The sequence below is a fragment of the Aedes aegypti genome, chromosome 3 (assembly GCF_002204515.2).
Source record: "Aedes aegypti strain LVP_AGWG chromosome 3, AaegL5.0 Primary Assembly, whole genome shotgun sequence".
Lineage (NCBI taxonomy): Eukaryota > Metazoa > Arthropoda > Insecta > Diptera > Culicidae > Aedes > Aedes aegypti.
The window spans coordinates 395,698,386-395,716,104 of record NC_035109.1 but is presented as its reverse complement, the minus strand read 5'-3'; the positions used below and the strand labels follow the sequence as shown (position 1 = coordinate 395,716,104).

General features: G+C 38.8%; 1 protein-coding gene across 7 annotated transcripts in view; it reads right to left on the bottom strand.

The window, feature by feature from the left end:
- Nucleotides 1-14,199: 14,199 nt before the first annotated feature.
- The window catches only part of LOC5565417 (transmembrane protein 64), a 56,539-nt gene continuing 53,019 nt past the window's right edge, over nt 14,200-17,719 (bottom strand). For all 7 annotated transcript variants that reach the window (XM_021854853.1, XM_021854855.1, XM_021854856.1 and 4 more), the window contains 2 exons: nt 14,832-14,999; nt 14,200-14,691 (listed from right to left, as the gene is read on the bottom strand). In XM_021854853.1, the coding sequence (XP_021710545.1) occupies nt 14,572-14,691; nt 14,832-14,999 (288 nt within the window). In that variant the 3' untranslated portion in view covers nt 14,200-14,571. The remainder of the gene's footprint in view (nt 14,692-14,831; nt 15,000-17,719) is intronic.

The window sequence follows — 17,719 nt, the reverse complement described above, 5'->3', positions numbered from 1 at the left end:
TTTTCATGAGATCCGAAAGTTATTCCAGCAATATCCAATAATTCAGCAAACAATAGCAAAAATCTTTGAAAAATTTGAAAATTTGTTTCGTAAATTCAAAAGCCGATTACGTTTTGATTTAAGGACGGTACTTCTCTGATAAAATGGTATGTCGTGATTTAGCCACGGGTCCAAAACTGTGACGCAACTATCCGCTACTAACCTCAATATAGGCGCACGGAAAAGTTCACTTGTTGAACAAAGCACTAGCGCTACTGCTCCAGAGATTGATCATCTCTGCTCAAGCTTCTCGAAAAAAAAAACTTCGTACCGCGATCCAAAACATTTATGGCTAATGATGAAATATGGCACGGTAAATGCTGGCCATGGCGTACCATTGGGTCTCGCGTACCTGCAGGAATAAAATAGACCCCTTTTGTGGTCCTTATCCTCCTGCTCAGCAATTCCTATCCCTATCTCTTCGTTGTACTGGTCGGGGAACAAGAACCTTAGGAAAGATCGGGTAATCAACCCCGGTGGAAACTTTGGTCGTATGCTGACAGGGAAGGGGGGGGTGGGGTTTGCTTTTGCTTCTGCAAACCTAGAGCGTCTGTACTACATGTTAGGAGCGGCTCACAACAGCGTCTGTTCTCTATGTCAGGGGCGGCTGATCATCGTCGTCGTGCCAGAGAAGGGCTCTAAGCTTAACTGTACACTATGGCCCTCCGAACATTTAGGGGGAATGGTCCTCCGGAAATCTAAGGTGTTGTTGTCAGGCCCAGCAAGCCAGCCGTAAAAGATCAAGCAACAAATAATCAATGGAATAATACTAACCGGGACAATCGGTGAAGACCACAGCGACGTAAAGGGACTAGCTATTGGAAGCTCGGTACGTGGAACTGTACAGGGTGTCCGCAAATTATCCGTACAAACTTTGAAGGCATGGCTCTATGCAATCGAGCGGAATAATTTCAGTATTCTTGCATGGTATTATACATTGACCTATTATATTCTTTAGCAGTAAGTTTCACACATCTCCGATTTCAAATATTTGTGAAACCAAGCCAAAAGTGTTGAAAGGTCTTAGAGAGAGCCGTTTTTCGAGCTTTTTGACGGAAGATAAAAGTCCATAGAACTCACAAGATTTGAACCGATTAATTTTCTATTTCCAGCCTTACTTGAAGCCAAGGATCTGTAGGTTACTTCAAACAATAATAGAAAATTTGAATTAATCTGTTTCAGATTTCAGAGAGAAAACATCTCTTAAATGCCTAGGGTTCATTCAAATATTACGTAACGCAAAATTGGTCAATTTTAGACCCCCTCCCACCCCCACGTAACAGCTTTTGTATGGGAAATTTTATTTTTTTGTATGAACCGTAAAACAATGCCAGACCCCCTCCCTCACCCTGTTGCGTTACGTAATATTTGAACGGTCCCCTAGCGGCCCTCAGGAATAACATCTCCGAAAAATTAAAATTTGCCTATCTCAGAAGAAAGCAATAATTTCTAAACTATTTGAAATTTTTTTTTGCGTCAACATATGGATGTATTAAAAATGATACATGGACATTGATTTTTTATTGTTTTAAATGTGAGATCATCTTTCCCATATATTGTTGTTCGGATAATTTACGAACACCCTGTAAATCTCTCAACTTCATCGGGACCACACGCATACTCGCCGATGTGCTGAAGGACCGCGGATTCGGCATCGTCAGGGATGGAAATCTAGTGATCATGACAAAATCCACGATGCATCCCGGTTGTTCTTTATCGTGCGATCATAGCAACAACGATTAACCTTTTGTCGTTAAGATATCACAACAAACTACGCTCCGCGATTAATCCATCGTTCTGCATGTGGGCTAGCGATTAAGTGTTCGCGAGCCATAGTTTTATCATTCTGAGGATTGTTGCGATCGTTTAAAGGTAACCATACCATCTACAAGAGCTGCGGCAACACACACGAGCTGGGAACAGCTTTTATAGGTGGCTCGTGATCGGGTGAGGGTCGATCAATGAGAGAATGTACATCTTGAGGATCAAATGCCGGTTCTTCAATTTCAGCATAATAAACGTGCACAGCCTTCACTCCGGAAGCATTGATGATCATAAATACGGTTTTTACACGCAGCTCGAATGCGAGTACGACAGCTGCCCAAGCCATGACGTTAAAATTGGAAAGTTCACCGCCCACCGGCTGACGAAATAAAACGGCTCTATGAATCACAAATCGACCACGTTCTGATAGGCCTATTCACATGACGTCTCAAATCAGCTGATCGGGAAGCACTTTGACATTTCTTCTATGAAAATGACAGGCCCGTGTTAGCACCGGTCCTCCACCGATGTAAACAAATGCATAGACGGATCTGTCACATGAAAAGGCCTATTGCTGGACGGCACTTCTCCGATATTATCGACGTCAGGACTTATCGTGGCGCTAACATCGACTCTGACCACTATCTGGTGATAATCAAACTGTGCCCAAAACTCTCCGTCTTTAATAACGTACGGTACCGATGAAAGCACCGGTGAAAGCAGCCATCAACGATGCAGCTGAAAGCAACGTCGGGTACGTGGGATGAAGTGAACGGAACGATTGGTTCGACGAGGAACGTACGCAGGTTCTGGAGGAGAAGAATGCCGGGGACCCCCGTTGGTTTGACCACATTAAATTTGTACCCTGCTAATAGACCATTTCCGTGAAAAAAAAAATTGTTGGCTTATATCCCGAGCAAAGTTGGGTAACAAAAAGATAATAAGTTGTGTTATCGGATAGCAAGCATTTGATAACAAAGTTTGTTTTCATTTTGGTTGAATAAGCAGGCAACATAACAAACGCGATAACAAAAGTTTATACTAAAGATATCATATAAATATCTCATTGTGTTATCATTTGAAACACATTGATAACAAGTTTTGTTATCCAGCCAGTTTTCCTAATTGATAACTCATTATGTTATCAATTAGTTACAAAGATCGAATTATGATAACACACATTTGACATCATTCACCAGTCGGTGACATCCTCGATCTGACAGCTCAAAATTCGTTGATAACCAGAGTCTTCGTATTGATAACAAAAAATAACTAAATGAAATCATGATGTACATCTTGTTATCACTATGTTATGCGGTTGTTATTCGACTTTGCTCGGGATGCTTTCTGTCAATTTACTGAACAAACTTTCCAAAGGAACCGATATGTTTTGGAGCCTTTAACTATTAGAAAACAATGAAAAACTTGCGGCACGTTAGTTCACCCCTCGGTCCCCTACAATTTGTTTCACCTCGAAAAAATGCAGACCCCTTTTCCCCCTATGGTTTTGCCACCACGTTGTGGTGAATTTATGATCAGCTGGTATGAGCCTCTGTACGTGCCATAAATCCTTTTGTTCTTTTGACTTTTACTGTGCGCCGTGTGTTGGTGCTGTTTCGTTCTCTCTCACGGGCAATTTGAAAACAGGGCGCACAGTCAGTGAATAAATTGTCACCCAACACGCAGCAACAAAGACATTGTAACCTCCTATTCTTGTTGCAACAATTTTATTCCGCAACATGAGTTTGTCATCACCTTCAATTCAATCAATTCTGCTTCTAATTGTGTCCTTATCCGCAACAGTTGTGACAAACGGTTGTGAGCGAGCTTGCTTTGTTGTTTGTTTTTCGTCTATTTTGATGATAATTTGATTCACTCACTGAACGAAATCTCCCGCAACAAATTGAATGATTTCTGCCTCATCCGAGCACCATACCTATTTTCAGACACATTCAGGATGATTTTCATCTGCGTTGAAATCATCTGTTTACATATCGCCCCGAATGAAAATCATCCAATCTTGATATGATTTCAATCCCTCTAGAAGCTGCAAAAAATCGAATGATTATCATTCAATGATGTAAACAAACCTCATTGCATGGTAGTTTATAATTTAAAACAAATAAATAAAACAGATAGTCGAATTTTCCCCATTTCTATGCAGTTTTATTGGCACTGTAACAAATAAGTGGTCATAACACAATAACTGTTCTTAGTTGCTGGAAAAGATGCTGAAGCGTAATAATAATACTAAATAATAATAATAATAATAAAATAATAATAATAATAATAATAATAATATTATACAATATTTTCACATCTGACTTACCTGAGCTACCTCAGGGATGTCAAAAATCTTTGTTTGCGGATGACACAGGCCTCTCCGCCAAAGGACGAAGCCTGCGTGTCATCTGTAGTCGATTGCAAAAAAGTTTGGATATTTTTTCTTCATACTTGCAAAAATGGAAGATTTCTCCTAATGCTTCCAAAACTCAACTAATAATATTCCCACATAAACCAAAAGCTTTTTATTTGAAACCTTCAAGTAGACATGTTGTCACGATGAGAGGGGTTCCAATAAATTGGTCAGATGAAGTTAAGTATCTAGGGCTCATGCTAGATAAGAATTTAACTTTTAAAAATCACATTGAGGGCATTCAAGCCAAATGTAATAAATATGTAAAATGTCTCTATCCCCTTATTAATAGAAAATCAAAACTTTGTCTTAAGAACAAGCTTTTGATATTCAAACAAATTTTCAGGCCAGCCATGTTGTATGCTGTACCAATATGGACTAGCTGTTGTAATACCAGGAAGAAAGCTCTGCAGAGAATTCAAAATAAAATTTTGAAAATGATTCTGAAGCTTCCTCCCTGGTATAGTACCAATGAGTTACATAGAATATCCAATGTTGAAACATTGGAACAAATGTCAAATAAAATAATCAATAATTTCAGGCAAAAATCGTTACAATCTTCTATTGCCACGATTAATGCGTTATATGTTTAGGTTAAGTTAGGTTAAGTATATTAAAAACGTTTTTTTTTTCTCTTATAAGCAGGTGAAATCAACTCACCTGTAAAAAAAAACTGAACTGCTACGGCAAATGAAATGTAATATGTTGTTAACAAAATGTTAATTAAATCTTAAATTTGTTTTACCAAATTAGGATGATAGTGTTGTCTAATAACACAGAACACCTAGATATAAGAAATGAATGAAAAAAAAAAAAAAAAAAAAAAAAAAAAAAAACAATGCTGAAGCGTACATGCTAAGAGTTGTTGATTCTGGAACCGAAATCCTCGAACTTAAGCGGTTGAACAAATGCTATGAAACGATATAAATGTTGATTATACCATCGTAAAGTGCAATTAGCTGTAGAATTCACGAAGAAGTTTCGAAGTGATCACGCTGCTGCCGCCATTAAACTAAAACTGTCAACAAGGATGATTTTCTATCTAGGATCATTAATCTTCTGTATGATAGTTAAGACAATAATTGAATGATTTTCGATTTGGGTCGTAGCAGAAATTACAATCCGTCAAAAGTCTGATGTTATTCATTTTGATTAGCATAACTCAACTACCTGATTATAGTCATACGAAAATAGATTGGACTTCATCTTAGAATTGGATGATTTTTATTCAATTGACGATGGATGCAGCATATTCCTTCATATTCATTCAAATTGAAGAATATGGAGTTTGGGATCAATGTGAATTACAAATCATTCATTTAACGGCAGAAGCTTTCGTTCAGTGCTGCGCACAGTAAAAGTCAAACGTTTTATAGCATGCATAGGCTCATGACCAGATGATTTATGTTTATGTTTTCATTCATCATAATGGGCTCCGCGATTCTACCCCATTACCCCGAATGCCATTTCCCCGAATGCCATTTCCCCGAATGCCATCATCCCGAATTCCATTACCCCGAATGTACGATTACCTCGAATTCCATCACCCCGAATGCTATTTCCCCGAATTCACAATTATCTTGACATAAGGATATTGATGACATTTCCCCATCATATTGGAATTCGGGGTAATGTCATTCGGGGTAATGGCGTTCGGGTTAATGGCATTCGGAGTAATGGGATACGGGGTAATGGGGTAGAATCCTGCACGCGGCGAACACTACACGCGTGTAGTGTAGAACCGCGGTTCTGCAACGCAAGGATTGTAGTCAACAGATGCCTGATCTCTCTGATGCCTGATCTTTGTGCTGACGAGGTTTGAATAAGCCGGAAGATTCCCGACATGAGGCAGCAACAGCTGCTCAAAATTTCCTTGCGCGGCTGTTGCTGCCTCAAGGCGGGAATCTTCCGGATCAACTGCCAACATTTAGTCATTTGTTGGCATGAATAGTAAAAAATAGTCTCTAATAGAACTAGCGATACTGTACCTGTTGGGTGGATTAGAGATTTGTTGTTAGGGGGGTGGTTTTGAATTTTGAATCTATGGAGGAAAATATATTTTCCTACAAGAAAACCTGAAACGGGTTGGGGTTAAAACTGTGATTCAGAACGGGTTGTGCCAGTTCCAACCTGGTTCAAAAACATTTGTTTCAGTAATTCGAGGTTAGTTGGCGTTGGCGCTTCTGTGTGGGGCTCCCTGACCGGGATCACGGTCAGTTTGAGCGCGCATCTGATTTGCGTTTCCAAATTTAAACAAGCATTCCAATGCAGGGGTGGAATCGAAAATCTGTTGAAAAATCACCAGCATCTTTCTGGCATTACGTCCCCACTGGGACAGAGCCTGCTTCTCAGCTTCCACAGTTATTAACTGAGAGCCTACTGTGCCAATGACTATTTTTGCATGCGTATAACGTGTGGCAGGTACGAAGATACTCTATGCCCTGGAAAGTCGATAAAATTTCCAACTCGAAAAGATCCTCGACCGGTGGGATTCGAACCCACGACCCTCAGCTTGGTCTTGCTGAATAGCTACGCGTTTACCGCTACGGCTATCTGGGCCCCTACGCTGATACCCATAGGGTTGAACCAACTGTGCCGCATCTGCCGAATTATTTTTCAAAATGTGGTGAGTAACCATGTTTTCAAAAATTCATAATAAAATTAGGAGTGCATATAAACAAAATCGGAAAGCGTTAATATTCATTAAAAATTATTGTCTTTCGAAGAAAAATACAAAAACTGGGGGTTAGATCTGACGGAAATGGTCTATTTGCACATCGTTCGGATTAAAAATGGTTCAAACGTGATTTAGCTCATGGAACAGAGTAAATTGAAATGGAACGCTGTGGAACGGAACGCAGAATCAAAACATCAAGAAGACATCAAGGGATGACTAGAAGCACAATTTTCTGTTGTTCGTAGTGTGACTAGAAGTTCAAATTAAACATTATCCCCGATGGACTGCATCCAGTACCGTTCTATCCGCAAGTTCTATCAAAAGCTCAAACTCATCCCGCAATGGCTTCGTGCCACGAGCCGAGATATGCTGGGATGGGAGCGTCTTGATGGACGAGCGTGAGGTGAACGAAAGGTGGAAGCAGCACTTCGACGAACACCTGAATGGCGTTGAATGCACAGGCAATGAAGATCGAGACAACGAATGAAATGCCTTCGTCAGTCACTTTGAGGGAGGTTAAGGATGTCATTCACCAGCTCAAGAACAATAAAGCTGCTGGTAAAGATGGTATCGGAGCTGAGCTCATAAAGATGGGCTCGGAGAAGCTTTTGTCTACATCAGCTGATAGGCACAATCTGGAAAACAGAACAGCTAACGGAGGAGTGGAAGCAAGGGGTAATATGCCCCATCTATAAGAAAGCTGACAAGTTAGATTGTGCGAACTTCCGAGCGAACCCCTTTCTTAATGCGGCCTGCAAACTATTATCCCAGATCATCATCCTTTATCTGTCACCTGTAATAAACGAGTTCGTGGGAAGTTATCAAGCTAGCTTCGTTGATGGCCGATCGACATGGACGAGAACAGCTTTCCCGGGAAGCTCACGAGACTGATAAGAGCAACGATGGAAGGTGTGCAAAATTGTGTGAAGGTTTCAGGCGAACACTTCAGTTCGTTTGGATTCCGCCGGGGACTACGACAAGGTGATGGACTTTCGTGCCTGTTGTTCAATATTGCGCTAGAAGGCGTTATGCGGAGAACCGGGCTTAAGCAACAGCCGAGGTACGATTTTTAGTAGATCCAGTCAATTTGTTTGCTTCGCGGATGATATGGACATTGTCGGCCGAACATTTGAAAAAGTGGCAGACCTGTACACCCGCCTGAAACGCGAGGCAGCAAACGCTGGACTGTGGTGAATGCGGCCAAGACAAAGTACATGCTAGCTGGTGGGGCCGAGCGCGACAGGGCTCGCCTAGGAAGCAGTGTTACGATAGACGGGGATGCGTCCGAGGTGGTCGACGAGTTCGTCTACCTTGGATCCTTGCCGACTGCTTGACAATAACGTTAGCCGTGAAATACGAAGGCGCATCATCAGTGGAAGTCGGGCCGACTATGGCCTCCACAAGAAGCTGCGGTCAAAAAAGATTCACACCCGCACCAAATGTACCATGTACAAAACGCTCATATGACCGGTAGTCCTCTACGGGTATGAAACGTTGACGATGCTCGTGGACCTACAAGCACTTGGAGTCTTCGAACGCCGGATGCTTAGGACAATCTTTGGTGGTGTGCAGAAAAAACGATGTGTGGCGGTGAAGGATGTACCACGAGCTCGCCCAACTCTACGGCGAATCCAGTATCCAGAAGGTGGCCTAAGCCTGAAGGAAACGATGGCCAGGGCATGTTGCAAGAATGCCGGACAGCAATCCTGAAAAGATGGTGATTACTTCGGATTCGGTTGGTACAAGAAGGCGTGGAGCGCAGCGAGTTAAGTGGGCGGATCAAGTGCGCGTCGATTTGTCGAGCATGGGGCACGAACCGAGTATTATGACGTGAAATTGTTGATTCAGTGTTATCTGTTTAGATGTTAACAAAACAAATTAAATGAATGAAATGAAACATCTTATGCATTAACCTATAAACCTAAGCCTTTAACCTAAAAAGAATCAGTAGTTACACACTCCAAAAAAAATCATGTGATTTTACGTCTTTTGGATGCACATAAAAGAAGCGAGCCGATTGACGTGAATTTATGTCACATTTCAAATACCATAGCGTCTGATTCGGGAAATGCCGATCATAGTGCCATCGTTTTCGCGTCCATTATCGTGTAAAATTACATTTTTTGTTCAATACATATTCAAGGACAACTTTTTGTGTTGTTTTATCATTTACATCATCATGTGTCATTCAGTCATACTATGAATTACGTCCACAGTAATTTCCATTATTTTTAAGAGTGTACGTAAGCTGTATGCGTATTATTCTTGTTCACAATCTATCATAAGATCATTTATTACGCTTCAAGATCTTTGTAACCAGTGTCAGTGCGATGTCTAGTGTTGATGAGATTTGTCGTGTGTAGTTCATAAATCATGTGTGAAGCAAAAAGAAAACGCTTAAATTTCGCATAACTTCTGATCTCGCCCTAAAAGCCATTGGTAACCATGTGTGTAGCTCGTTGTTTCTGAGCATTTGAATGGATTTTCATGTTATTTAACAACGCTATGGGGAAGAAAGGATCATTATCTACCTGCCCGTGATGTTGGTTTGGATGCTTATTTTTTCATTTGCTCAGAAACAAAGAGCTACACACGTGGCTACCAATGGCTTTTAGGGCGTTATCTCAGAGTATGCGAGGAATAAAGATAAAAATAGAACGTCCAAGAAGCTCCCACGAACGCAGCCAACTTTGTACCACCCTATATAAGGACGTTGCGGTGCAAACACATTTCAGAGCTCATCGGTAACGTATATACGCTTCCAATCGCAAAACGCAACATACTGTTAGCCATCTATACTTTGGTAGCGCAACTTGTCAGATGATGAGAGATTTGATTTTTCACGCATCCATTACATGCCGCTGTGGGGAAAAATGTTTTATTTTCCTGATATAAGACGGTTCACAGTGAAACAGTTAGGCGGCAAAGGTAGGAATATCCATTCTCTATGTTCTACATACGTTTGTTTTTTGTATTATTGCACTAGTTTCATAAAAAATGAGATCCGGCTGGTAGGAGCACTAGTTTGAGGTTGGAAAACCAGGATATGTGAGGTTAGTTTCATTGGAACTTTCGCCTGAGCGATTTTTGCGCTTGAATAAAACACGCTTCGGGACATTCTCCGCTGCCCCTAAAAATACCATTGGGTAGATAAATGAGTTCTCTACCATTGGATCTCATTCAATTTCATACATAAGTGAAGTAAGCGGAGAAAATAAATATTTTGTTCCGAATGTTTTGAAACCATGAATGAGTTTGACATTGCTCTCGTCAACCATCATCATGACGACAGCAGCACACCCCACCGGACGAATTGTCGTATTGGGAACGAATAGATTCGCAGGCTTGTATTTCATGAAGTCCATGGCTTTCGTGAGTACTAAAGTAAATGGGTATGTAGCTAACTTAGCTTCAAGCATTTTTTTTTGGTCCATCGATTGTGTCCCTTGCTCCAGCGATGGGACCGAGAATACATTAGTTTGACACGCAATGCGTAATTGAGTAATGTCGGGAATCCGGTTAGGCATAATTATATCAGGGATCGCATCACCATTATCACCACCTTATCCCACTAACCAGATATTCTTTGCATGACAACTGCGGAGATGCAGAGTTGTAATCGGTCTCTAGTAATAATGGTTGTTTAACTAACATTCCTTCCCTTCCCCAATAACCGCATTGGGCGTGGCCGACGCCATTCTTGACTTTTAAACTTTAAGCTCTTGATTTGTGCACTTTGAGAATGGTTAGCTAATCCCAATCCCTATTCATTAAATCTCTATGCAACTTCGATTGTTCTGGTCAATCATGGAGTGCAACTACGAAGCGGTTATCTATGTTAATGCTCATGCTCAATAAAACTTCATTCCGATGACGAGAATTACATTAACGTAAGTAGATTTTAATAAATCATCGAGCCATCGAGCCAATACGTAAATAGAGGTTTCAGTGTAAATGAATTATGATGGTTGAGCCGGCTAATGTTCACTGAATCTAAATTTCTATTTGGGCTATGGTCTAATCCACCGGGGTACTAAATTCACTCAGTCTGAGAATTGTGACACTTGAGCGGGGCACGCTCCCGTATGATCTCCACGGGATCTGGACCCGCTCTAGTGTCAAAATTCTTCGACCGAGTCAGTTTAGTACACCAGTGGATAAGACCATGTATTCACTTGCATGCAAGTACTATTCAATCTACTGTCCGCTAGGTGGCGACAGCGTGCAATGTTTCGTACAATGAGTTTCGATTCTTCCTTGCAATGGCTATCGGATATGCAATGGTAATAAAGACAAATTGCTTCATCATTAACATTTTTAATCAGATTCATAGTCTTTTCAGTGCCTTAAGGTACCTAATTATCTTCTACAGAACAAAATATACACCTACTCTTGGATAGTTACCGTATTATATCATACAAAACAATAAATAATCCATAAAGGAAGGGAACATTTAAAACGTACTTTCTTCTAGCATCATCGCTTTCTACCGTACGATAATATAAATTTATAACAAAACTGACGAACATTACTGTTATCACATCACTTGTATACATTCGCAATAGAAGTAGTGCCGGCAAAATATAGTGTATAAGTTGCATACATGTTAAAAATGCCCGTGGAAAGATTTGTTTAAAAATTTCTCATTTTTTCATGAAAATATAACTGGCGTATAAAACAAATTGCTCAAATATGTGTGGCTGTTGGTTTTGTACTATCCCTACCTCCTGATTAAGATACTGTATTGTAGTGTAGTGTTTTATTTTACTGTAAACAAAGTGTTGTAGCGCCTTTGGGCGAATGGGGATTTGTTTGTAAAAATATCATCTTGCTCTATAACATAAGATTCACTTTTGAAGGATGTTTTTCGTTGGTTGATGTCGTTAGTTGCTTCTAGAGTTAGGAAATTCTATACCCCATGCCTATTTTTCCGTTCATTTGATGAAAGTAGAGTTCTACCAAATTTGCATACATTTAGGTGAGGATTTAAAGATGATTTAATAAAACACTTTTACCTTCGGTAGAACTATCATATTCAAAATGATGCAAGTATAAAACTATTACTCTGGCTTTGGTGAAGAAAAGTGCTCAACAAACAAATCCATTTAGTAATAATTTATCTACGGTTTTTGCAGAAGATCCCAGGGTCGTAATCTTATACGGGGCCAAGTTTATTGATAGACTTATGCTTCCCTATCCATCAAATTGAATTGCTCTTTTCAACAACATCCTTTATTATGGTTTGAAGAATTAGTTTCACTTATAGTTGATAAGTTTGCACTCACATTAAAGTATCACCGTATTTACAATTTTTTTTTTCTGAATTTCTCCATAGTAATTTCCTTCATCTACACAGTTCTCGAATCATTTTTAAATCATCACCGAAAATGCAAAAAAATTGTCAGAAATCTATTTTTGTCATAATGTTTCACATCCTGGCATAACACAATATAGCCAAAAAAAAAGCTATGAATGGCGTAGCTTTGTAATTTTAGCATTTCTATACAAAAAAGTGTCAACATAGGTACGTTGCCTAACCCACTCTTTCTGAAAGGTTTTATTGTAAAGGAAGGTTCCACATTCAAGCTATTAATCGTCAAAATAGTACACTGAGGAACAAATACTCAACAATTTCAGAAGAAATAATTACAATTTGTCGTCACAATGATTATTGTTGAAAGTTGTAAATTTTACTTTTAATTTCATAAGTCACTCTATGATTTGCTCAACCAAACACCATAAAAATCAGTAGCTGATCTAGGTGATAGCTGTGAACGTGTGTCTATTATGCTGCCCATAAAGGCATAACTGTCCCATATGGAATTAGTAGGCATTGAGAAAACAGTGCTCAAAGTTTGAAGTTTGCATTTCCATACAAATGTTTATAATTTTCTAGTAAATTTTTGAATGCAATATTTATTTAGCTCCACTCCACAGAATACTCAGTTTGCTAATATTGATCAGTAAAAAATATAAAGTTAATTTAAATAATTCCAATTTTGCAGTTGCTATTGGGGTTCAAAGTTCATGTAGAGACTGTCATGCCTTTATTTTCAATATGGGACTGCATCAACTTCATATTTTTCCACAACATTTTCAAACAAAGTGTGTAAATTTTCATATGCCTAATGAAGTGCATATTACAACATAAATGTTGTGATTAAAAAAGGTGTTGGTTCGAAAATCAATATGGGACAGTTATGCTTTTATGGGCAGTATGTCAGGCAACTACAAAAATTGTCATGTTTCTAATCATATAGAATTCGTTGAACCCATGTTCGATAACGGAGCAGTTATGTTAGAACATGCTCTTTAAATTATAGATATAATTATTTAAATTATAGATCTCACTTATGAAACTTATGATTTCATTTCCGAAAAGGTCAAGTGTTCAATTAAACCATAATTTGACTGGTTCATAGGTCACTATTTATGGAAAACCGAAGTATTTTCACCTCAGTTTATACGGCTATCGTATGAATGATGTGAATTATCGCGAAGCATTTGGAATTGGTCGTGTCGAGGGGAATTCCCTATACGTTTTAATCGTCGGTGGTGGTTAGAATAAGTCAATCGTTCTTATCGCTTCATCTTGCCTCGTGGTGGTTGCCTGACTAAGTAGTACCTAATGTGCAAATGATGAATTGTAAGTATTGGCTCGAAAGCTCGGAAGTTAAGTTAGCATTTCGAGGATCCCGGAATGTTTAAAAATATTCTATCAGTGAAATTTTGATTTTTTCTACTTTTTAGCTATTTTTCATACTACAACTCATGAAAATCCCATTTATCAACGTATTTCAGCACAAACAAAATGTATGGAAAAAAATTCACCGATAGAATATTCTAAAACTTTCCGAATATAAAAATATAGTCCAAATGCTGCTCTCTAGCGTGAAAAAACCTGATGTACATTCGATATTCATAATCGTCTGGTTCAGACATAGCGTGAAGCGTGTCAACTTTTGATGTATTTAAGCAACGTTCTTGACATGATGTAACGACGCTCCCTTATGTATAGACCGAGAGTCTTCAAAACCATACATAATGCATTGAACAAGTATATGCAATACCATAAGTACACAACTTATCGCAATTACTCGCAATTATTTCACTTTGTGTGGTTTCGATAACGCCAGGGCACACCTTCAACACGCCTTAAGTGAACGTTCCTGCTGGAAGAAATCAGTTAAGTTAAAGTTATATGACCTCATGTGTTAGCTGCCGGGACTGAAGACTGTTTTTCTGCATGACCCTACGCAAAGATTACCTTTTTTTCGATTCATTCTGGTTTGACTGTAGTAGATTCGGAGTAATTCTTGATTTATGGACGGTTTTCAGGTTATAACATAACAATAGACAGTGGATCAATTGATTGATATTAATTAAAAGATTCTACTGCTGATTTACCATTCTCTCAGCTTGTTTGTTTCATAGGAACAAAACACCATCTTTAAACCGTTTTCTTTCCTAAAATAGTTCTCTCAAGTTTTTGGATACATCTAACCATCAAAACATTCTTAAAATATACGACTTGATTCGTTCTTTGTTTTTTTTTTTTTCGTTCCCTATACTTAATCTACTTTCTATACAAATGGTTAACGAATAAATACCTATTATTCTCACAACGAATGCTGATGTAGCCAGACTTTCGACTTTGACGAAAATCTTTTCGATCCTACGCTTCCACTTCGATCAGGATCTTCTCGTCTGAGTCCATATCGGACAGCAAAGCCGCTGATAGTTCCGTCCGGGCCTTCTGTATGACCCATACCATTAAAGCTGCACCAACCACAACCTACGGTCGGGTAAACACCAGATTGGCAATCGAAGAAAAAAAACAGTTGATTACTCGACTAATTATGGACAACGACAGTCCAAACAAAAATTAAACACGTCGATATGTATGCATGAAACGAACGATCAGCGTTTACTTACCTCTACAACAAACACTCCGTAGCCAGCGAGTCCAAGGGCAGCGTTGTGATCATTCAGCACTTCGTGGATCGAGCGCAGCTTGGATCCCAGATAGACGTTGATTGTTTGTGCCGGTAGCAGACCTATCACCGTACCGGTGTGGTAACTGCGAGAATTCACAGCGCTGATCTGCGGTTAGGAAGATAAGGCGAAAATGGGAATGAGTACAACTGAGGGGTCTAATATAGATAAACGATAATGAATTGATACAAAAAGGCATTTTAACTAAAAGTTATTGATGATTTTGTCAAGTTTGTGACTAAATCACAAACAAACTGAACGCAATTCAAGAGGTCAAAACGGTAAAAACTTTAAGCAGAAAAATGGAGGAACGCCTCAATGGTCGCCTACATTTTTAAGAGGAAAAGTTTCCGAAAGGGCAGATAATTCTAAATATTTTCGCTTTTTTGTCATATAACTCGTTGTCTTCAACATTTCGTTTTTACATCCAGTGTAGTTCATATTATAATCCCACAAAGCACTTATCGTGACAACAGAAGACTCTTGTCACAATGTAGTAATATTTTTTGCTCAAGTGTTTCAACATTGGATATGAATCATTCAGTAGTTGTACTTCACTTTACTACACATGATCAATTTATTGAAACACCTCTCATCGTGACAACATATCTACTTAAAGGTTTCAAATTAAGAGCTTTTGGTTTATGTGAGAATATTATAAGTTAAGTTCTGGAAGCATAAATGTATTTTTTGCAATCTAGTACAGATGATAAGCAAGCTTTGGTGAAGAGGCCTGTGTTATCCACAAACAAATATTTTTATATCTCAGATGTAACACAGGAAAATCAGATGGACAATATTGTACAATATTCGTTCCATATTGTTGCTTTGAGCAACACTAGCTCTTAGAGGAAGTACAGCAATTTCTCGATTTTATCACTGCTTATTTTTATCCCACCTTATGTTGTTCGATTATATCAGGGCACGGTAGTTTTATAATTTTCATTAATTTAACATTGATCGATAACTCAGAAATAATCTGATGATTGATGATTTTCTTATAAACTGTTCATTTGATTCACCCTTTGATTTTTTGCTTTGTTTTAGAGAGGTTTTGATGAGATCATATGGTAAGAAAATACTTCTTCATTATATGCACGCTTATGTAACAGGTATGTAATGTATTAAAATTTTTCAAATAACTAACAGATGGCTTTGAAAATTTTGCACACCTTTCAAAAAATTGATATGTAAAAATATGTGTGAAATTTTGTGCTATTATATTCTTTGGCACATTTCTCATGACATCGTGAAAAAAAAATTAACCTTTCAGTCGTCGCGTGGTTTGCCACCGTCAGGGCGCTGCCATAGTAAACGCGTCGAGCGATGCGTGCGCGTGTGCGAGCCCGCAAAGCAGAATATCAACAACAGGAATCCCTTTGATCGCATCGCGTTCGCGAACGCGGACGCGTTACTATGGCCGTCAAAACCATCACGCTGATATTGTGTACAATAAGCGTGGTTTTTTCACCACTGTTGTACAAAATACAACAGCGCGACGACTGAAGCACAGACAAACAGACGTAACAGCTAGAACAATTATCAATTTAAATATAGTCACGTAAACATTTACGTCCAATGCTAAAAATACTTCATTTGGCCAACCGTGAAATAGATGGCGGTAGTGAGCAAACGTCAAACTCGAACAAAAGTGATGCAAACGCCACGAGTGGCCCATCGCGTCGGCCAACTACCAAATATTTGAATTGGGTGTTATTCTGCTGTATGATGAAAATGTGTTACGTCTGTTTGTCTGTGACTGAAGTGTTGAAAAAAAGTAATTAATAAGCATTCGATAGCATTGAAAAAAAACGGATTTGTAAGGACCTAGTTTATTGATATTATGTTTATACACGTGAATGGCAATATCGACTGGAAGACGGGGTTTGGTAGTCTAATGCCTACCGCTTATGCTTCCCAAGAAGATGGTCGTGGGTTCAATCCCAGGCCCGTCCATTTCACATGTTTGTAACATTCTTCCGAATAGATATGTCGCTACGTCATCCTTGATAATGACATCAAACATCATCAGTTCAATCTATCGCTAGAATTGAATGAATCGACTTAACTGCTTACCACAAGTGGTGGTATCCTAATACGGTCGATTTTTTCATCCATCACTAACAAAATACTCCTACTTCTAATGAAGTAAAAATATGTTTTTGATTGGAAATGTTTCTGTACATAGAGTAAGGTGGGGCCTTAGTGGTATAATCAATCATTTCAAATAAAAAAAAACACATAACAGTTTAAAAGTAATAAATACCACACAGTGCATCTTCAACATATTGGCTACAATTTTTCTAAACAAACCCGAGCTCAAAATATTTCCCCATTTCTAATTATAACAGTTTCAGAATTGATTACTTTAAACGAACTTTTGACCCACCGGTGGGATAAGAGTTTGGATCAAGGGTGGGGCAAAAGTTCGCTGACTGAAACATAAAACATTGATACTTTTGTATCAAGAATGTCATTGGCTAATAGTAAAATTATGTTTGCATAAAAATACACACCAAATTTTGCTCAAAAAAAGGGTTAAGGGATAGCACACAAATTATGTCACGCTCAATTTCAACTTTTTTCAACGTTCAACTTACTGTATTGAATTAAGCGAGCAATCACGAAAATCCCACTCGAACTTTTGCCCACTTTTCTCTAATTATAAAGTATAACGTAAGCAGAAAATGGCACTCTATATCATTGGGATGTATTTGGCAGAGCATCAAAAATTGATTATAATGGGTGTTCAGTAAAAATGAGAATGATTTCAATACCGTTCTGCAATTAAAGTGAAGAGCGTATTTTTTTCTCTAAAAGAGAATTGC